General features: G+C 46.4%; 1 protein-coding gene across 11 annotated transcripts in view; it reads right to left on the bottom strand.

Moving 5' to 3' along the window:
* Positions 1-22304, bottom strand: part of TppII (Tripeptidyl-peptidase II) — a 160202-nt gene that overhangs the window by 121111 nt on the left and 16787 nt on the right. Inside the window, exons 4-7 of one of the 11 annotated variants that reach the window (XM_084595703.1) lie at positions 11619-11732; positions 8336-8517; positions 1220-1317; positions 717-782 (exon numbers count right to left, since the gene is read on the bottom strand). In XM_084595703.1, coding sequence (XP_084451829.1) covers positions 717-782; positions 1220-1317; positions 8336-8517; positions 11619-11732 — 460 coding nt within the window. The remainder of the gene's footprint in view (positions 1-716; positions 783-1219; positions 1318-8335; positions 8518-11618; positions 11733-22304) is intronic. The other 10 variants (XM_084595704.1, XM_084595705.1, XM_084595706.1 and 7 more) reach the window with 10 other exon arrangements.

Genomic DNA, 22304 nt, shown 5'->3' with positions numbered 1-22304 from the left:
GACACCCACGGCACTTGCATTTGGGTCCGTGCTGCAGGCTATGTGATTGCGTGTTATTCGTATTGCTTCGTTAGCCTTGCCTCGCGTGTGCTTTTGTGGTTTAACATTGTATTTTGATTTGCTTGCAGTTCTGGTGTAGTCAAATCCCGACTGCTCTAGCTTTTGTCAAGTGGTCGCTTATATGGAATTACCGCTTATAGCGAATTTTTCCGCTGTCCCATTGATTTCGTTATAACGAGGGATTACTGTATCTCTCTTCCTTCCCTTCAGCAGAGCCAAGTCTGTTTTTCTTATCCTATTTTTGCTTTTCATCCAACTCCAGGTGCACAAAAAGTTGGACAGTGAGGTAGGCAGCTGTGTGGACACCATCCACAGCACAGAGTAGGTGCATCCCATCCCCTTCCACCCAAGGCAGACAGCGATCAAGCGGCTACGATACCACATCTGCACTGCACCAATGCAAAGCCACATTAGCTTAATGATGCCATAAATTGACTATTTCACACCATTTGGAAATGCGCTGTCTAGCTATGTGTTAAAATTACTTGGCATGTTTGCACACATCAAATGTTGGATTGGAAAGAGTAATGAAGAACTAATAACACGGTGCAAATCAATATACCGCTTCAAAAATGCTGGAAATAACCTGCACATGGCACACCCTTTGCGCAATACGCAATGCACACACAGGAGGAGATATCAAAGTGCACACTCACAGCAGCTGCCCACCAGCTCTAGCAAGTTTCCCTCGTCGTGGATGTTCACTGCATAGTTGAGGCAGTCTGTGGGGACAGAACAACAATCAAACAATTGGCACACAGTTGCCAACCTGCAGGGGACTGAGGCCCTGACAGCTTCGCAGCGCAGGTGGATTTTAAGGTGAAAGCCTTCCGTGGCTCATGAGTAGCATTTGCAAGAGCATGTCAAACGACACAGATCCAAAGCCAATCCAACACTAGCCATGTAACAAGCCAATGACGAATCCAATGGCTATTAAAAATGTAATAAAAATAACAAAAATATATAAACATGTATAAATAAAAATGATAATGATTAAAATAATGATGAAGAAAGGCCTTCGCACCTAAGCAATCAGTCTTAAGTGCCTCCTAGGATTCTATTTTTTTTTTTTTCAAATCCAACTTGTGCATCTGCGGAAGCATTCTTCGTGGCATGCCTGTGTAGCACCCAAGTGAGCGCAGAGGGGGCAATGACTCACCTTCCTTGGTGAGGGTGGCGTACTGCAGCGTCTCACTGTAGCTGCCCAGCACAGTACAGCTGCCCAGGTCCCCCTGCTGTGTGCTGTCCACCACTGCCCTGCACCACACATTCCACTGGCATCATAAAGACGGCCACAAAACAACCGCAATAAACGGAATTTTGATTCAAATCGCAAAAAAGAATGGCCAAAAATGAATGTTTCACGATTGTTGTATCCACTTGCATGCTTTGTCTCCTAAGACCGTCCTGTAGTTTCATTGCTGAAATCCGCCTGGAATTATCCTAAAAGAATTGTGCAGTGAACCACAGTAGCTATGAACACTGGTCAATCACTCTGAAAATCTGCACTTTTTTTCATGCCATTTCCTGACTAGAATCTTTATTTTCCCGCGTAATGAACTCTCCCATGAAACTGACATCAAATTTTCTTTTAAAAAAGCAGGCTGGTTACGCGAGCGACTATATTAAAATTTTTTCCAGACATGTTGATGCCCATTATCATCAGCAACACGCAAACAAAATTGACTGTGTATGTGCTCGATGGCAGAGTGTGGAATCGCCTGAAATGTTTCAGGCGTAAAATGAAAGCTAGCTTTTTATTTTACTGCTGAGCCTTACACACATGAGAACTTAAAAAACTGCTATTTCAGGAGCCTCTCTTGCAATGGGATTGAAGTTTGATAGCATTGCATTGTCTATAGAACCATATGCATAGAACTGTATGAGTGTTGGTTGGGCCCTCCAAAATATTTCGTTCCGCTGCGAATTTCATACTTGCACTTATCACTATTGTGGCGTTAAACTGTACAAACCTTTTGCAGCCTCAGCACCAACTTTTATAGCTGCAGTGATGACAGAGATGGACTTCAAAGCTCGCAATAGCTTGTTTATACTCTTCGATGAAAGAGATTAGGTAAGAAGTGAAATGTCACTTATTTTAAAGAAAGCCTGCACCACGAGGTGTTCAGATATGGGTTCACAGCCTTCACATTGAAGAGCATCCCCACGTTCTTGTGCTCATAATATTGATGCCTTTTCACACATTTCACGTACCTGATAAGAACAGTACCACTTAGGCCTGCTCTCCAAGTTAGTCAGGAGTACCCTGCACCTTTACGCTGCAGAAGGCTTAGCAGTTCAAGAGGGTGTACGTGCATTTGCTCGCCATCTCGTGATGGCCCACACCAATGAAATGCCTGCGTCTGAAGCACTGCAATGTCCAACATTGCGGTACTAATTGCTACTAATTGAGGGCGTTGTGCCCTCCGAATGGTATACAGTTGAACCTCGCTACAACAAAACTAATGGAGTGCGCAAAATATTTCGTTGAAGTGAAAATTTCGATATGGCAAAATCAGCCAAGAAAGCTGTGTGATTGGACATGTTCAAACATTGTTGCGCTTAAGAAAAACCGACGTAAAGAATGATACAAAACACAAGAGCACTCTTGTGTTTCGTATCGTTCTTTACGTCGGTTTTTCTTAAGCGCAACAATGTTTGAACATGTCAGTCACCAACTAGCCCAACTAGAAACCTTGGTGTGATTGGACTGCATAGTGGAAAAGCATCATTTATTTACAAAGATGTCGGATAGCTGGTCTAACCTTTTTGTTTTGTTTTTCGAGTGCAACAGAATGAGGCCAGAGTACAAGAAGGGACTAGACACAGCGCTGTGTCTAGTACCCGAGTGCCACGAGTGCCGTGGTATAATTTTCATAATCAGCAAACAGTTACGCCGCAATGTAGTCGTCGTGAGCGCCGACAAAACAGCGGATCATGCCAAATGTGTCCCTCGCAGATGGTACTGCTACAAGATATGAATTGAGCGTGGCTCTGGCTCAGAAGAAAGTGGCAGCTTACACCGGCACCTTGTCCCAAGGCAGTCAGCCCAGTTGTCATCGCCACCAAGCAATAACAGTCTTTGCGTCTGTGAACGGGTGGGCCAGTAGGAGCACATATCGATTCAAGCGAAAGCTTTTAGTGAAGCAAAGCAGTATTGGCTTACAGAAGCGTGCAGATTAGTGCCGATATGCTTATTTTATTGTTATATATATATATATATTTTGGATTCCAGCTTCTCTTGGCAAGAATTTCACTAAAGCAGACACACACCACAAAAATACTTCATTGTGGTGAGAAATTTGTTCTGTTTGTTTCTATGGCGAGCTCACAAGAAATAGAAAATGTTTCAGTGAAGCAAATATTTTATTTAAGCGGCGTTCGTTGTAGCAGCGTTCGACTGTACAGTAGTAGATTCTTGTGGGCTAGTTGGTTTATTGAACATAAAAGGCCGAACTTTGTGAACAAGATAGGACAAGATCGAGACATAGGAACGAGAAATATTTGTGGTGGTTTAGCTTCAGTTAAACCCAGTGTGAAGCGATAGCTGAAGCACTGTTACTTCCGCCACTCTTTTGCCATTCTCTTCGCCTCCACGAACTTTCAGCTCGCAACGCAATGTCCTCCAGATCATCAGTTGCAGCCAACCTACAATCATAAGGAGCATCACTGCTCAGTTGCTCTTCCTCCGAGTCCATGGCGCAGCTCCGGCCGAGGCAAGCCTCTATATATGTTTGAGATTGAAGTCAGCGACCATGGTCTTGCTATGCAGCTGCTCACGCGTTAAGCTACGTCCCACGTCAGTTGACCCTTGACCTTGACGTTGACCTTGACCTTTGATGGGAACATAGCTACTCAATGTGGTTGTAGATTGAGTTCCAACTTGACCTCAAAGCTGTTTCAAGGTCATCGGAAGCACATGGTGACCTTGGCTTTACCTCGCGTAGTAAAGCTTTTGTTTCAAAATTCAAAATCACAGGTGAGTGGCAGATGCATCTGTGAAATGGGATCAACCACACCTCATGATGATTAGCTGAAAGGCCTCCTTTGAAGAGCACTTGCAACTGCATTTTCAAATAGTATCAGACTATAGACATTCGTGTAATGAAGGACTCGGGAAAATGCTGCAGTCTCCTCTAGAAGTGGTATAAATAACTGCATGCAGTGCAGTCACATGACTGTATGCTGCATGAATGAGGTCGGAGAAATTTTAGCATCAGATGCGGCACATCCAAAAGTTGAGCCAAGATTGCGCACTAAACTCCAAGAGATACGTAATACAGTGTTGTGTAGGTCTGGAGTACGAACCAACGTTACTAGATCCTTTCCAGTTCTCAAACTCCCTCCGCGGCGGCCGTCGATGCGTGGCCCCTTTGCGTTTCCTCTCACCAGATGGCGCGGCGGCCACGGTTAGCCCGACGCCCCGAGCAGCGTAACGCAAAGCGCTTACGGCTTGCCTGGCAAATCACGTAGTTTGCCTTAACATTGTGACATGCATTGCGTTGCGCATATTTTTGCTACTCATTAGGGCTCTACTCAAACATTGGGGAGAGACTATAATTGAGCGGAATGAACTCGAGAAAGCATGAGCGGCGAAGCTGCCTGGAACAAATTTTCACTGCCGCTCTTTGAGTGCAGTAATTGCTGAAAACAAGAAATAAGCAAAGGAAACTGCTTCTCTGAGTGGTGTAAGCGCATTTATTGTGAGGCACAAAGAACACACAAACAAATTTTACTTGGTCAACACCCCTTTACACAGACGAGCTTTTTTACTCGTGATGGCGGCTTTCACACATGCATGATTTCTAGGCGGTGGTTCACATCCCTCGCATAAAAGTGAATGCGCGTTACGATAAAAAAAAAATACAAAAGTTGGAACGTGTACTTGTGCTGATCGCAGCGCAGCCGCGTTAGACTACAGTCATCCAGGACCTTTTAAAATAGGTCACCAGAGAGACCTTCCTCATCATGTGAAAGCAAAATTGGCTCATTTGCAACTCTTATAAAGTGCAACATCTTCCTGCTGGGTTGCCTCAGGCTTCCTTCTTTGAAGCGCAGATATGTGGTGAAATATGCATCGGTACCTACTACTGGAGCTTCTGAACTTATGTCGTCCTGCTGCCAAAACTGGCAATCTGCGTACTTGCTGACTTTATATACTACATATCGAGCTAAGCAGTATACAACACTGTCCTCTACAGAACCTCTGTAGTAGCTGTGTTCATCACTCGCTTGTTCAGGAAGGAACAATGAAAATGAAGAAATTTCTAACAACCAAGCCTCAATTTCACTTTGCCATTGCAAAGCCTGTTCGAGCGATATGCCTTTTCAGCGGTCTTCAATATTTCTTCCCCACATACAAGTACAGCCCTTAGTTCCCCTTGAACACTTTCACGCAGTGCTGTTTTTATAGACCAGCACCGTGTTTACAAACAAAGGGGGCGCTCGCGGTGTCGCAGCCGACTGGAGGTGAAAAATAGGGTTAGCGCCCATAGGAATACATGGAACCGAAATATTTCTAAGCAGTTTTCTAATTTCACAGGGTACCTGTGATGTCGTTATTCAGTACAAAGCAACTATGAACATCCTAGAACAGATTACGAAAGTATGAAATTTCATTAACGAGGCGAAGTATTTTTAAAATACCGCGAAACGTATGGTGGTGCAAGTTGGGAGGGCGACCCGTAGATATACATGTAAACGCAACTTACCGGAACATTTTTCTCATTTCACAGAGCATCAGAAGTGGTGGCCGGTCGTTAAACGTTGACCAGCGCTTTGAAGAAGTGTGTGATAAAGTATGGTGCGTCATTACGGAGGCAGTCTACTTTTAAAACTCCCCGAATGACCTGTGTTATGAATCCAGACGCTGCTAAAATGGCAAGCTGTGTGTAGCGAATCGCGCAGTTTTGCTTACAGTCTGATATGCGGCCGCATAGGGTAAATAAGCTTGATAATACTGTCGCTCCAGTGATACATGCTAGACAGAATTACATTTAAAAAGCAGTTGTCAAACGCCATACGACAATATGAGCCGAAAGAGATTCGCGCATTGACACAGACGACAGCGTAGCTGGCGATACCCACCGCCTCCAGCTCCGGAGCATTTGCTAGCGACAGTGGGTGGTGCATGGTCGTCTGCAACTATGCGCGGTCAGTTTATCGCGCTGTGAGCGGTCCCGCAAGTCGTGAGACTTGCATTACTTGCAAGAGAATGTAGTGTGTCATGCAACATGAATTCGGGGCGTCATACAAGACGTCCACTAAAGAATGGGAAGGGTTCAACGCTGCTCAACCGAGCAAAATGTTGCGGTAAGTTGTGTTTACATGTATTTCTATGGGTCGCCTTCCCAACTCGCACCCGCATACGTTTCGCAGTGTTTTAAAAATACTTTGCCTCGTTAATGAGATTTCATACTTCCGTGATCTGTTCTAGGATGTTCATGGTTTCTCTGTACCGAATAACATCATCACAGATGACCCGTGAAATTAGAAAACTGCTTTGGAATATTTCGCTTCCTTGTATTCCTATGGGCACTAAGCCTATTTTTCACCCCCAGTCGGACCATGCTGGTGATAGAAGCGCCACCGCATCGTGCTTACGTCACAGATCGGTGTTAGTCTATAGGTGTGTACAAGCTCAGCAGGCGAAATATCGGCGATAAATTCACGACAGTAGTGAACGTGCCAGGCCAAAATGCTGCTGAAAACGAAAACAAGCAATATATAGTAAACGTGCGCATCTATAACTTTAAAGGCAAACTGAAACAAAGTCATTCGTTACCCCAACGGGTCGTGGTTAAGCTTGACGGTCAATATGCAAATTGCGCCCTTGTCGAATAGGTAACTGATAATGTCTAGCGTTGATGACAATGTGACAAGTATGGACTCCGTTGTGATTTGCGAGGCAAACAGCTTCGTGCTCTTTTCAACTGCGTTTTTCTCAGTCGTGTTCGAAAGGTTTCGAAAGGTACTTCGGACAATTTGGGAAGAAGCTAGGTATGGCATCGTCTTTTATTGCCCATTTTTCACGTGGTATTGTCACCATATTCCCACAAATTTTGTGCTTGAACACTTCCGAAATATCCGCAACGTGGAAATGGAGGTCGCAAATTGAACACGAGCTCGAAAGCTTTTTGTCCTGCCTTGGTACTGCGCGCTCCCATAGCTGCAGGCGTCCAGCGCTGCAGGGCGGCCTGAAAAAAAATTCTGTTCTCTCCAACAGATTGCACAGAACCGTAGCCGTCGTTTTTACAACCCGGCACGAAACAGCGCACCATGATTCACTGTCACACACTGCGCGACACCCGCGCATACAAAAGCAAACGTTCCCAGACGTGCACGCTGCCGCAGGACAAGCCCGGCATTCACCACAACGTGCTGTTCGCTACGTTCGCTGCGCCTAGTAGCACGTTGATGTCAAAAACAACGTTATGCTGCTATTCGCCGGGCCACGGCCCGTCTGGAGGCACGCACGTGCGCATTGAAAAGAGCGCACGCCGCTGCGTTCAGTCCGGCCGTGTCCGGGCAAACTGCGTCGCGCGCGCCCCTGCACGGAGCGCAACGAAGAAGCGTCAGGCGGCGCGCCGGAGTTTGAGAACTGGAAAAGTATCTAGTAACATTGGTACAAACTGTGTCTAAAATGTCAGCTCCAAAAATGACACCACTTAGTATCATGTTTAAAACCAGCAACACTAATGACATGTTAGAGCTCCTGCTTGAACATTGCCTAACGCAAGTTTGAAAACATTTATTTCCGTTTAATTTTTTATCTTCATTCCCTTGGCAAATTCTGCAAACCATGCGCTAATGGATCACCTCTTCTGTTCTACTACATTTCCAGTCACAAACTTTTCGCTTTGATTCAAAAATATTTGCAATGAAACTGTTATTTGCTTTCAACTGCAAATTCAGATTTGCCTGGATTTGCCCACGTGATGTGTCAACCCTCAATGTGCCTCTGGTAAGGAATAAAAGCCATGTGGTCACAGCAGTGCGAAGCGAGGGAGGGAAGGCTACAAGAAAAAGCTCAAGTTACTAAAGGCCACCTTCCACCACAGCTGCCTCGAATTTCAGGCCTGCAAGCTGGCATGGGGTGAAATCGCCAATGCAAAAGAAAGCTGTTTCCAGCACTTGCTACACCACAGTTGTATATTTCCGAAAAAAAAAACAGACAAGGGAAGCCCTCTTCTGCAGTGCACAAAGTACTCTTCATGAATGACAGCACAGACATCTGGGCAGCAATGCCAGACATCACTCGGGACAAAAGGCTTACCTCCAGGTTGCCCCATCATGAAAGACAATGCAGTCATAGACGGGCCCCAGGTCCTCAAACTTCTTCTCTAGGCTGGCCAGAACCTCCACCTGGGCCTCTCGTTCCTCCCGCTCCAGCTTCTGCTCCAGGCTCAGCTGCTGCTGCTGCTGCTGCTGCTGCTGCTGCTGCTGCTGCTGCTGCTGCTGCTGCTGCTGCTGCAAGCACATCATGCCCCCTCATAGTCACTGCCAATGTCAGACAGGCTGTTGTCATTATACAGGCTGTTGTCATTATCCACACACTCAGGATGCACGATTCCTCCTACTCAACAATGCCCATCTCACAGCAGCCCCCAGTGGCGTGACGTCTAGGACCAGTGTCCCGTTTTACAGGTTTTGCTTGGCTTCAGGAAAGGTGCACAAGAAAACCAAATGTTTCACACTGGCAACTACCCGCACAAACCTACCACTTAGCTTCATCTCGAACACCACTGACCACAGTACAACAGCTTCCAGCACATGCTTCGCGTCATCATCGGAATAGTCCAGTTCTTCTACCTGATGCTGTGCAGGAAAAGTGGGCTGATGTGACAAGATGCCACATCTTGCAAGCGCACACAGGTGCTATCAACCAAGGATACCCAACAATACTACCTGTTCATTTTTCAACAAAGAAAAAAGCAACAAGAACACTATGTACAAATACCTGGCTCGCAGAGATACCTAAGATGAGCCCACACCACCGCCCCAGTCAGTGTCTCCACACTCAACACAGGCCACCAACAACCTCAGTTCAAAGGGGAACTTTATTGGTACAGGGGTAGCTCTCTCTAAAGACCACCATGGCTCAAGGCAGGGTCACTGTCTCATTTTCCAAGCATTTCACCCCAGCGAAGTTGAGCCCCAGGCCAAGGGAAAAAAGCTTGTGCCTACTGTACCACTAGTGGGTGCCTGGCAGCATCGGGGGATCCAACACCATACTTCCCATATACAAAATATTGCAAAGCGGTGAAGGGCGCTGCCTTATTAAGGTGTTGGGTTGCTCCTGAAGAGAGCTGACGACTGCTCCCGTTAACAGCCCAGTCAAACGAGGGTCGTGCAATGGTCTATACAACTCAGCTAGTTGACGAAGGTCAAAAAAGAAAGCCCTTTGCAGAAGAGTGGAAATCTGGGACAGTTGGTACAATGTGAAGATGAAAATCAGTCAACAAAAAAGGACAAAGACGAAGAGATGTACACCACGATGACTACCAGTCGCCGCGGTGTACGTAGACAGGAGAGAGGTGTATGTAGACAGGAGCTACAGCATTTCTTCTTGCTACTTTTGAAACCCTATTGTTTTGCTCTCTCTGTGGAAACACGCACTTGATCCTTACAAAGGCCATCCTGTTTTCTCACACAGCCAGAAATATTTCTATGTGCCAAGAGGGTCATAAACAGGCCGCTAGCTCATTACTGACACTTTGGACAGTTGCAGTATTTGCAGTGCACGTTTGTTCCAGAAACTAATGCAATATATGTACTTGTTGCCCTTCATATCCTTACACTATAGTAAAACCTCATTACAAGAGACACTCAAGGGTCCCGAAAAACATGTCTCTTGTAAGCAAGGTCTCTTGTAACCAAAAATTCTAAAATCACTGTGTTGATCAGTTTACTGCACATCAGTATAATACTAAATGCATTCAATGCATTAACAGGAAATTGTTCAGAAAAGGTTAAAGAAGTTATTCATACTAGTACGTATTTTTGTGAGTGCAGAGTGTATTCCTTCCAAAATTGTGATGGTAAAGCACTTCACTTTGCAAGCCTTCCTGTTGCTCTAATACCTTTGAGGCACTCTTACATGCTCGTCAACCTCAGATGCTTACAGGCTCGTCACCCTCAGATGATTCATAAAGAGAAAAACATCAGGACTCTAAGCTTTCACCTTGTGATCAAATTTTAACAGTGAGGAGTTAAAAATGCTGAATGTCATTCATGCATTTTGATTTGCTTCGTAGGTAACAGTAATGCGATGCCGTTTTGACTTTCCAATCATGGGGAAGCACTCCTCAGTTCCTGACATACACAACAAAAAGGACACTGATATGGAACAGAATTTAGCTAAGGGAAAATCTGAAGTTCATCATGCACGAGTTGGTACGCTTCAGCTGCATTGCATGAGCACACCTGGGTTGTGTCTCTTCTAAATAGTGAAGAATTTACTCCACGGACTTGAAAAAGTTGTCCTTAGTAACCGAGTGTCTTGTAACCATGTCTCTTGTATGCAATGTTGTTAACATGGAAGACATAGGAAAACCAACCAAACCATTTTCAAATGTCTCTTATAACAGAGTGTCTCTTGTAACAGTGTCTCTTGTAACGAGATTTAACTAATTGGAAGCTCTTCCTGCATCAGACACTGCATCCAACAGAAGTGCAATATCACAAGTGGTCTTGAGAAAGCTGTAGAAAGCTGTTTGTCACACTGAGTCCACACTGGTCACATTGAGCCACTGTCACATCTGTTGAGGACAGGACAAGCACTTTGTGTCACATCTATCGCATTAGTCTCGAGTTCAGCCATTTAGCTAGGGGTTCACATCATTCACACACACACAAAAAGAATGCTACTATCAAGCACTCTATTTCCCCTTTCCATGCATTTCTGCCTCTCCTGCTAGGGACCATCCTAGGGTCTGCACATTTACTCTACAGTGCTCTGCAACTTTTGTCTGAACCTTTTTGAAAAATTCTCCCACCTCAATCAGAGGCACATTTGTGATAAAACAGTGCACAAAGATTGTGTGTTCTTGATCATTTTATTTTGTAGTAAGTTTGAAAGCGACGCTTACCTGGTTTGGCCCTGCATGATGAGAAACCAGAACTGTCAGTGACGAAACAGAGTGAGCGAAAGACACCAAGGGCAGTGGTGCCGCCATCTGGCTAGCCGCGTGCATTGCAGCGCTCGCCTTGGCGGCTTTCTGTCGTGGCGCTTCCTTGCAGCGATGCCAGACGGCACAACCACTGCCCTTTGCCAGAAAGTCAGTGTTGGCGTTTAGCACTCCCTCAATCTTGTCGCAGACGGTTCTGGTTCTCATCATGCGTGGCCAAACCAGGTAAGCACTACCGTCAAACTTACTATGCAAAAAGGGTGCCAAGAACGTGCAAGTGTTCTGCATGGTTTCACCACAAATGAGCCTAAGGGTGAGGTGGGAGAGTTTTCAGAATAGTTCCAATAAGGTTGCAGAACACTGTAGATGAGTAACACAGCTGAAACCTCACAGTCACTGATGGGAAATATGCAGGGGTGGCACACGCACCTGCCCTCCTCCTGTGGTGTTGCCCTGGCTGGCCTCCAGCTCCTGCAGGTTCCGGGCAGCCTGAGCTTGGGCCAGGCTGTGGGCGGGAGACCACTCCCGTTCCTTGTACAGCTTCTGCATACACCCGTGCCACCACTCAGGTAAGACAAGCGTTACCTAATACAACATAATGTTCCCAGAACACTACACAGACATATGCCCTTGGTGCAATGACCAGCCCACCGCCTACCATGTCACATGGGGGTGCACAGGCCCCAAACCTCCACACATAAACATGCACCATTCGGAGGCGCAGTGGGAGGCCACTCTGCAATGCTCTGATCTAGAGACCCAGCGTAGGCTGGTAACTCAGGCAAGAGCGGCAGCCCAGGCCACTGGGGTCTTGAAATGAAGACTCCACTCACTGCCCCCACCCCCCCCTTTTTTTTTCTTTTTCTTTTCTTTTTCTTTTTGAAATAACGTCTTCTCTCTCTCTACCTGTATTGCTCAACAGTGCCATGTGAAACATTGGGGCAGTAAGAAGCTAACTGTGCTCAGCACTTAATGTGGAGCACCGGCAACGAACACACTTCGAGGACCCCTGGTGCACCTTTAATGAGAACATCCACTATCGAGAGTACCACAAAGCAAATTGAGGAGGAATCTACCCTCAATATGGGGAAGAAATCAGCTGGAAACCACCAAGCTTTCTGGATTTATGTTGCCCACTCCACCATGAGCATTTCTAACACCAGCCACTGATTGGGCCCTGATAACAACCTTCCCCGTACAACTCTGACATCATTTAAGGAGCCCAGTGTCACATGTAAGAGGCCAAATACAGAGGCTTTTTGCGAAAGCAAAGAAGCCGAGGACGGCGAAAGTGATTACGTGGAAAAACGAAAGGTTAAAGAAGTAGTCGGTGACATGGCAAGCACTGATTGGTGAACAGAAGACGACGATAAGGCTGATGTGTATCAATGGGGAGGTTATAAAAAGGCGCTATATGGAGAGGCAAGGGGGGGGGGGGGGGGGAGGGGGGGAACCAGAGAAGTGAAGGCTCCGGGAGGTGAGGGACGCCTTGGCTGGGAGTAAGCAACGCCGGCTGGCTGCTGTACTGGTGGCCTCATGTTCTACGGCACTGCACCGTAGACACCCTCCTGTTCTCGACCTGGTTCCGGGGATTGAGCGACTACTCAGCTACCTGCTACGTCCAGGGAGCACCTCCAAGGCTTATATCATCGTCCACCTGCATCGCCCAGGAGGTTCACCTAAAACGCCGCTATGAAAGCCAACGTTGCGTCAGCCCACGCTTCAACAGGAGGTCGTCCGTTGCGGCCAACAAGACCAGCTAACTGAAAGCCGAACGCCACCTCGGCGCAGCCGACATTGCCTGGACCCACGAAACGCGTCGCCCGCTTCAAACTGTAAGCTCGAAAGTGGAACGCTGTCCCTTAGTGTGAAGCATCGCGTCTATCATTAATTAGTCTTTGTAGGTTGTGTTAGTTTTGGTTAATTTTGTTTGCGTGTTAGCGAATGTGTGTGTGTATCAAATGTGCGACCGTGTGGGTACGGCTGGCGTCTAGTTCATGCTTACGGCCCGAGCGTTCTCCGGGGATCCGCGACTCCCAGCAATGCCATCAAAGTATGCGATTTCTATTGCAGAGTATGGTGCACCATAATGCCTTCATGCTAATAAGAAAGTTAAGTAACTTGACTTGCAGGGTTTCTTCCCCACTCTCAGGATGCGGCTTCATCACACATTAACTGTGGTGGAATTAGCAGACACATCCATTTGCCAAGAAGATGTTCAGGTGCTACCATTCGCAAAATATTCAGTAAAACCACTGCAACTAAATAATGGGCTGACTAGATGCAAAACATCGATGACAGCCCATTATTTGCGAGTGCTGCATAAAGAACAGCTTTCAACTACTGGTGAGAGTATGGCTGTGCAAGCATTTGCCCCCATCGAGAATGCCTACATTCAAAGTGTTTTAAACTTGATTAAGAAAAAAGGGCCATTCATCAGCAGCTTGCACGGCACACAGGTTATGCTGCGGCATGACCCTCACTGCCACCTTGCAGTTTGCATGATTTTGGTGTTGCGCTGAAGCAAAATTACAGTGGTGACCTTGGAGAACCTACAGTGGGACATGAGGCTGTGCTGAGTTTCGAGTCGTCTTTAGAGTGCATGTTCACCAAAAACCTTGGGCCACATCGAAATTCCCTGGCTGGTCAACACAGCGATGACATTAATTTGTGACATCATTCAGCCACAGCTGCAGATCACACTCTTGTGGAAAAGAGAAAGTGGTCAAGCGAGAATCGCACTGCTGCCCTTATGGACCAAAAACCAGGCACGCTACCTCTCCACCACTGAGAAGCGTTTATTCAGCGGGTCAAATATTTAGGGAAATCCCCTAAGGTGGAGTAGATTTGTCATAAGGGAGTAATTCATTGACATCCACCCAAGTGGACCCATATGGCTGCAAAGGAAAGCTATAAAGTTTTCTCAGAAACTTCGTAGTGAACAAAAAAAATTTGTCCTGGTTTAGGAATCGAACAATGAGTCAACGAGTAATTACTCCGGTATTACATAGCTACTAAACTTTGGGAGATTCTCCTAAATATTCGACCAACACCATTCCCACTTTGAGTTATTAATTTGCTCTCACACTAACATGTGATGATTGTCCAAGTCAACTCAGTTGGTAGAGCAACTGCCCCAGAAAGACAGTGGTCCTGGGTTCAATCCACAGACCAGGATGAATTTTTCTTTAACTACAAAGTTTCTGAGAAAGCTGTATAGCTTTCCTTTGCAGCCGTACGACTGTATTTGGATGGATGTCAACGAGTAATTACTCACATTCAGCGGGATAGTTGAGGGGCCTTATGCGGCCGCTTCACACCATAATATAGACAGCAACCATTAATACCTTCGTGTGGGCCAGTAGGTGAGGCACCATGGAGAGGAGAAGTGCAATGGAAACACAGACACAAGACACACGAAAAAACAGGACTAGCACAGTCGTGTTTTTCCGTGTGTCTTGTGTCCGTGTTCCCATGGCACTTCTGCTCTCCATGATGGCAGCAACGCTAAGTTGACATTGTGGCCACTAATAAGCACTATATAATAAGCACTATAATAAGCACTATAATAAGCAACTACTAAACAGCACTATTTCTTGACCTCAATACTTCGCGCTGATAAGTAGCACTACTAATTAAGATCACTGCTTAGCAATGATGCATAATGTCCTTACGGTAATGCTATTGCATCTACTCCTAATGGCACTTACAGAGGCCTTGTGACAGTAGGAAAGCATGAGGTCGTAATTCCTCATCCATATAGTATGAAATATTGTGGTTCCTCAGCATGCAGAGAGATCCCCTAAATCGTACTACGGTAATATGCTAATCTTCTCCAGAAATGCTCATTCTCAGCTGATGGCATCAGAATGCAGCAAGTCCAGTGCAAAGTGATGGATTATTTTAAAGCACTTTAATAAAAGCAAGTTTTGTACCAAGTATGTATTTATTTGCAGTCTTTTGGAGCCCGTCTGGATAATACGATTTTCAGATATGTTTTTACTTTCAATGCCCAAGAGAATCGTATCAAGGAGGTTCCACCATATCTAAATGTGACTTAAAACATTGGCTTTCTTCAGAAACACAAAAACAAGAGAAAATCAACGAATGCTCGTTCGCCTAAAAGCAATGCAGGATGAAGCAGAATGTGTTCATTGTGAGATACAGTAAAATATCTTTTCCCAAGTTCCTCAAGGCGTGGGCATAAGATTAAAATGTGATTAACTATGAGCTCATCACCACATATTTCACACACGGGTTTGCCTATCTTTATCAGCAGAAAATTATGGGCGATGTGTGTGTGTCCTATGCGTTGACGACACAAAATAACTTCGATAAAATGTGTCGACATGATTTCCCTTCCCCTGCAAAAGACTTTAAAGAATGTAGCTTGTTGTTCACTTCATTTTCCAAAGCAGCCTGCCCCCTAGCTCTCAGTTTGCTGCACACTAGGTTTATGTAATCCCTGTGTGGCAAGTTAACGTTTTATTTGCATGGTTCTCGCTTGTGCCGCACACACGCCTGCTCTCTCATTGCCCCTAATCCCAATATGACTGGGAACTCGGCAGAATTTTATGTTTTTGCTGATTCAACTGTAATCTTCATGCATGCATGCTCTGAAAGGATGTTTTCTTTTTCTGCTATAGCTTTACGCTTTATGAACACGTGTGAGTAATTGGACAAGCTGGACAATTTGGATAAATGCTCATCGAAAATGTTGGCCTTCTCTTTAGCTCTAGCTCTTTTAAAGTAGGTTCTCTAAGGTGGGGTACAAGCGAAAGGTGCCCCACGCTATTTCTGCTGTTTTTTGGCCAATTTACATTCATTTGTGTTTTTATGCGAGTGTTCTGAGGTTTGCAGGATGGCTCCTATTGCTGCTGATATAAATGCCATGAACTTTTCATTTAATACTTCTATGGTGAGGTCTTCAGAATACTTTACTTGTAAGGTGGCCTTTACTTTAAAAACAAACCAGTCGGCAAGGTGGATTTTCCATGGCCTCGTAGGGATGATGCGTTGCAGAGGAAGATAATGTTAAAGCTGTTGGTAAGTGATCACTCCCCCTGGGGTCATCTAAAACATCCCAGTTGAAATAATAAAATATTGACGGAGATGCAAAGGCTAAATAAAGGCAGCTCATTTTTCCACACCTGGGACAGCAATACATAGACTTTCCCATTTTCAATAAAAATGTGTTATTTGGCAGCATAAAATATATACTTTGGCCTCTTGAATCTGCATTCACTTCGACAAAAGGAAGACTGAGCGTTAAGGTCCTCAACTATCGCATATGGCTCTGGCAATTGTTCAGGAATCTGAAAGAAAAAAAAATAATAATAAAGGTGCCAGTCGTTAGCGCGTCCCTCTGTTTCGCGCCTTCACGGTCCACAACGCATTTCTTGGTTGTGGTTATAACTGTGAGCTGTGGTGGGATGTACAAGGAGCATACTACAGTAAAAGCTCGTTAATTCGAACTTCACGGGACCGGGAAAAATGTTCGAATTATCCGATGTTCGAATTATCGAATGGCCTCGAAAAAACTGACCAAAACCGTTTGTACTACGGTAAATGTACCGTATTTAGTCGCGTAACGAACTCGCTCGCATAATGAACCCACCCAGCCCCGATTTGTGCCTACGAATCTGGAAGAAAAAAAAAAATAATAATAAAGGCGCCAGTCGTTAGCACGTCCCTCTGTTTCGCGCCTTCACGGTCCACAACGCATTTCTTGGCAGTGCGCCAAGATGCTGCGCGGCGATAACGGCGTGTTTATCTTTTGACTTTAGCTCCCGCAGGGAGGGAAGCGAACTTGGCAAAGTGTCAGCGCTTATCCGGTTGTGCAAGCCTCCTTTTCAGTATGTTCACTTTATCATGCTATGAGCGACTTGGGCGGGCGGGCGGGAGGCGCCGTCTACTGCCACTCTAATTATCGGAGCGAACGGTGCTAAAAAGCTGGCGTCATGATCGCGGCTGACTCGCGTGCTTCCGTTGACGACTGATGGGTGGAAGGATGGATGGCTATCGCAAAAAAAAAAAAAAAAGTTTAACCCATAGTGCCCGTCCGAGATCATAGCCTTTTATGGGCATTGGCTGGGACCGCGCCGACAGTACTTATCCCTATTTCCAAATTAACAGGGTTGGAATTAACGAGTATTTAGTTGCGAGCTACGGAGGTTGCACAGAAGCGAGAGCAGGCAGCTGCCGCCGCGCGGCCATGCACTGACCTTGCCGCGGCCGCGTCCCCTCCCTTCAACGCCGCCGGCCGCCACGCCGGTCATGGCGCCATTTAAGTTTTACCCACTCTTCCATGGTTTTACCTGGTTCCTTATTGTCCCCGTTTTGGACGTGCGCAGCCTCTAATTACGCCTGCGGATCACGGAGGTGTTTCTTTAACCCCCCCCCCCCTTTTTTCTTTTTTTCTTTTTTTTTTTTTTGCCGCGTAACGTGCGCCAAGCCGCCCAGACGCGGCGGCGCGTAGTTCGAATTATCCGTAGCGGAACCGACCCGCGTTCGAATTAACGGGCTTTTTTATACACAGATCTCTATGGAGCTTGGCCGGACCAAGTACAGTGAAAGCTCATTAATTCGAACCTCGATAATTCGAATTTTCGGATAATTCGAACTACACTACTTGGTCCGGCCAAGCTCCATAGAGACCTGTGTATAAAAAATGCCCGTTAATTCGAACGCGAGTCGGTTCCGCTACACGCCGCGTCTGGGCGGCTTGGCGGACATCACACGGCAAAAAAAAAAAAAAAGTAAAGAAACATCTCCGCGATCGGTAGGCATAATTAGAGGCTGCGCACGTCCAAAACGGGGACAGAAGATGGAACCAGGTAAAACTATGGAAGAGTGGGTAAAACTTAAATGGCACCATGACTGGCGTGGCGGCTGGCCGGCAGCGTTGGAGGGAGGGGACGGCGGCCGCGGCAAGGTCAGTGCATGGCCGCGCAGCGGCGGCTGCCTGCTCTCTCTTCTGCGCAACTTTCGTAGCTCGCAACTAAATACTCGTTAATTCCAACCCTGTTAATTTGGAAATAGGAATGAGTACTGTCGGCGCGGTTCCAGCCAACGGCCATAAAAGGCTCTATGATCTCGGACGGGCACTATGGGTTAAACTTTTTTTTTTTTCCACCCATCAGTCCTTCCACCCATCAGTCGTCAACGGAAGCACGCGAGTCAGCCGCGATCATGATGCACGTAGACGGCGCCGCCCGTCCCAGCATGAGCGAACGTACTGAAAAGGAGGCTTGCGCAACCGGACAAGCACTGGCACTTTGCCAAGCTCGCTTTCCTCCCCCCTGCCGAAGCTAAAGTCAAAAGATAAACACGCCGTTATCGCTGCGCAGCATCTTGGCGCACTGCCAAGAAATGTGTTGTGGACCGTGACAGCGCGACAGCGCGACGCGCTAACGACTGACGCATTTATTATTATTATTTTTTTTTTTTTTCAGATTCATAGGCACGAACGGGGCTGGGTTGGTTCATTATGCGAGCGAGTTGGAGCGAGTTCGTTACGCGACTAAATACGGTACATTTACCGTAATACAAATGGTTTTGGTCAGTTTTTTCGAGGCCATTCGATAATTCGAACATCGGATAATTCGAACTTTTTTCCCGGTCCCGTGAAGTTCGAATTAACGAGCTTTTACTGTATTCTTGTTTTACAACAAATTATGTTTACAGCTATTGCCTCAAAGTTAGTTTTCAGAGGTATTTCTCTGGCAGGGACATCAGGTTGCATTATTATTGCGATGCCTCCTGAAAGTCTGTTAGCCCGCACTCGATCTTTTCGAACCGTGTTATATTTTTTCAACATATTTGTGTGCTGTGGGTCTAGGTTTCTTGTAGGCACAGAGCTGTGGGTCTGTAAGTCTGATATTTATGCCAGTCTAAGGTCTGTAATATCTATGCAAACCTCTACAGTTCCATTGAATTAGATAAGCTCTTGTGCTAAGCTGGGGATTGGGGAAAGTTACTTGTTCTCAGGAGGAGTTATTTGCGATTCCCCTTTATGTAAGAAACTTTGCCACTGCTGCAGCGGCGGCGAGATATGAGTTAAATCCACCCCCACCCTAGTGGCACTGGACATCTGTGGACATGCTGTGGTAGTGCAGGTGTTAGATGCCGGCAAAGTTTCACTGACATCCATATCCTCCACGGTATGCAGTCAAACCCGGATATATCGAACTCTAAGGGGACCGCGAAATAGTTCAATATATCAATAATTCAATATACAGAAATCGGCTTGAGACGCCACTTGCGATCGTGAAAAATGATACTGTATCTGTCACGTAATGAACCCACTCACATAATGAACCCAACGCCCACTTTTGCCCCTGAAAATTTGAGAAAAAAAGCGTGCAGTGGCGCGTCCCTCCGTTTTAGCCGTCGCATCCACAGCTCATTTATTAGCAGCGCACCAAGATGCTGCGCAGCGATAACATAACAGCGTGTTTTATTTTTTATTATAATTTTGATAGATCCTGCGGTGGCAGGGAGCAAACCTGGCAGAGTGCCCGTGATGACTTGATTGCACAAGCCTTGTTCGATTTATCACGCCGCGCTTGGGCGGGCGTAGTCCACTGCCACAATCCTTGGAAAGCGTGATAGCTGAAAATGCAGTTTGAAGTGAACAATACTAAAAGCCGGTGTCATGATCGCAGATAACCGCGTGCTTTCGTTGATTCATAGATGCAAGAATGGACGACTCTCGCAAAAACAAATAATAAATCTGCCGCTTCTTAACGCGTCCGCAGCCGCCATAGCTTACGCGCGCCACACGCGTTCAGCACTAGTAAGGACGACTCTTGCAAAAGAAAAAAAATGCTGCTTCTTAACGTCCGCAGCTGCCATAGCATACGCTACGCCGCACGTTCAGCACGACGGCAAAAATGAACAACTCTCGGAAAAAAAAAACGTCATCCGCCACGCGCAGAGCGTTAATACACACTGGAAAAAGCGTCTGCCACAGGCTAAGCTGGCTTGTCCACGCATGCGCAATGCGTGCTGCTACAAACGAAGACCGAGAAAGAGGGAGGAAGGGGAGATAAAGCTGGGCAGAAGAATGGGCACACCCTTGTGCTTCGTTCTATCATGTTTTTCCCCTCTCCAAAACACCACGGCTGCATTGGCTCTCTCTCATTCCTTCACGCACATGGCTTGCAAACATGATGTGATTGCGCCTGGCAAACGATTACAGGAGACGCGCACATCTTCGAGGAAAGGGTGCGGCACTGCCCTAGACCAGCCATCGCCGAACTGTGCCCTCTCATTCCTTTTGCGCGTGGCTTGGAAACGTCACGCGACAAACTGCCGAAGGTGATGCAATCTTTGGGGAAGGCGCACCATCCAATGCATGGTGTGGAGTTCGATATATCGTACGACCGGTGAAATTGAGTCCGACATACGATGCAGCTTTCCAATACTTTTACATGGGATTTTCAAGAGGATATTGCGCGAGTTCGATGTAACCAAAATTCGAATTATCCAGGTTCGACTGTATGCGGAGGAAGTCTCTCGGTCGCGATAGCCCGTAGCCTTCGTGCGAGTCTTTTTGATTGGAACTGCTGTACCAGGCTCTACAACAGCAGCTGCCACAGTAGCAGCAGCAGGGTGGGGCGACAGGTCCAGTTCTGCAGCGCTGATCTGGGTGTCTATCGCCAAGGAGGCCGCAGACGAAGGCGGCGACTGAGGACCTCCAGCGCTACTCGCGTGATCATCTCACAAAATTTGTAGCCCTGTAGTCATGGACTTCATGACAGCACTTTTAGTGAGCTTTCTTAAAGAGCAATGAGAATGCCATCTTAACAGCCTAGCCTTGTATTAGTCTTGTCTTGTGCCTTTGTCTGGTTGTCAAGGTAAGTTACAACTAATCCGCTTGTAGTATTACCAAGACAGGAGCTAGTGTACAATGTTGCCTGTGACTGCACAGGAAATCGGCCACCGTGCAGTATGCATATAGTGCAGGTAAATAAGCGCGCAAGGCACAGCTCCGTAAGCATTGCGATTACACTCTTCTTTGGTCCAATTTTTATTGCAAAAGCAATACTACTCAAGGTTTCGAGCCTTCAGCGTAGTGCGGCCGGTAGCCAGGTCTTATCAAGTGACGCTGTGACCTCACACCCCACGTGACACTAGGGTGAGAGCTGGGCTACCAACTCAAGTGGTCGGCGTAGCGCGGTCGCAGCCGCGGCGCAGTGCGTAACGTCACATCCCACGTGACACAAAAGCGAGAGATGGGCTCCCAACTCAAGCGGTCAGGCACGTTCATACGGCTTGGTTAAAGTGGGCTTTACATGTGGGCTGGCAGGAGCTGGGTCTCTTGGGTCTCTCGTTTCACATGGGACGGTTATGTCAGAATCAGCCTGCTAGGAACCTGGCATTCACGTTTACCCCTATAGGCCACTGAGGCACGTTCATACGGCTTGGTTAAAGCGGGGCTTTATATGTGGGCTGAGGAAGAAGAAAAAGAGAAGAAGAAGAATGCTCGGTCACCCGCAGTTTCGCTCAATATTTGGTTCAACAGCGTTGAACCCTTGTAATCTTTTATATTGCAGACTCCAAATGGAGGAAAATTTTTCTGAAGGTAAGCTGCAAAAGGTAAATGCCAGCTTCAGTTTATGGTACAGCTGTCAACACTGACGGCATTAACTGCATATCTTTCAGTGTCAATGTGGGCTGTTTCAGTTTTGTTTTTGTTGAGTTCCCCTTTTGGGCGGCTGCTTGAACTTTGGATAAGTGAATGCATTGTGCACAAATGCTGCTGACAATGGCATTTGATGCATCTGGTTTTGGTTCCCTAATTTTTTTGCCTGTACATGCATGTCGAGACATGGCCTGGTCTTGCTTCCAAGTCCCGGTAAGCTATTCAGGTGAAGTTTCGATTTTTCTCACTTTATATTTCGCTGATGCAGGAGGTCAATTAAGTTTTGGCTCCTCGTGTGACCTCCTGGTTGGCGCCTTCCTTGCGGAGGTGATTTGGGGCCATAGTGGATGTACCAATTTCCTTCTTGTTTTTGTGTATGGCAACTGGAATTAATAAACAGTACCAGTTGTCCATCCCTATATTTTGTGCTCTTGTCCTTGCTGCATGCATACAGGCATTTTTAAGAT

The sequence above is a fragment of the Amblyomma maculatum genome, chromosome 2, assembly GCF_055883805.1.
Source record: "Amblyomma maculatum isolate TAMU_Amacu chromosome 2, ASM5588380v1, whole genome shotgun sequence".
NCBI lineage: Eukaryota > Metazoa > Arthropoda > Arachnida > Ixodida > Ixodidae > Amblyomma > Amblyomma maculatum.
This window is presented reverse-complemented; position numbering and strand designations above follow the sequence as displayed.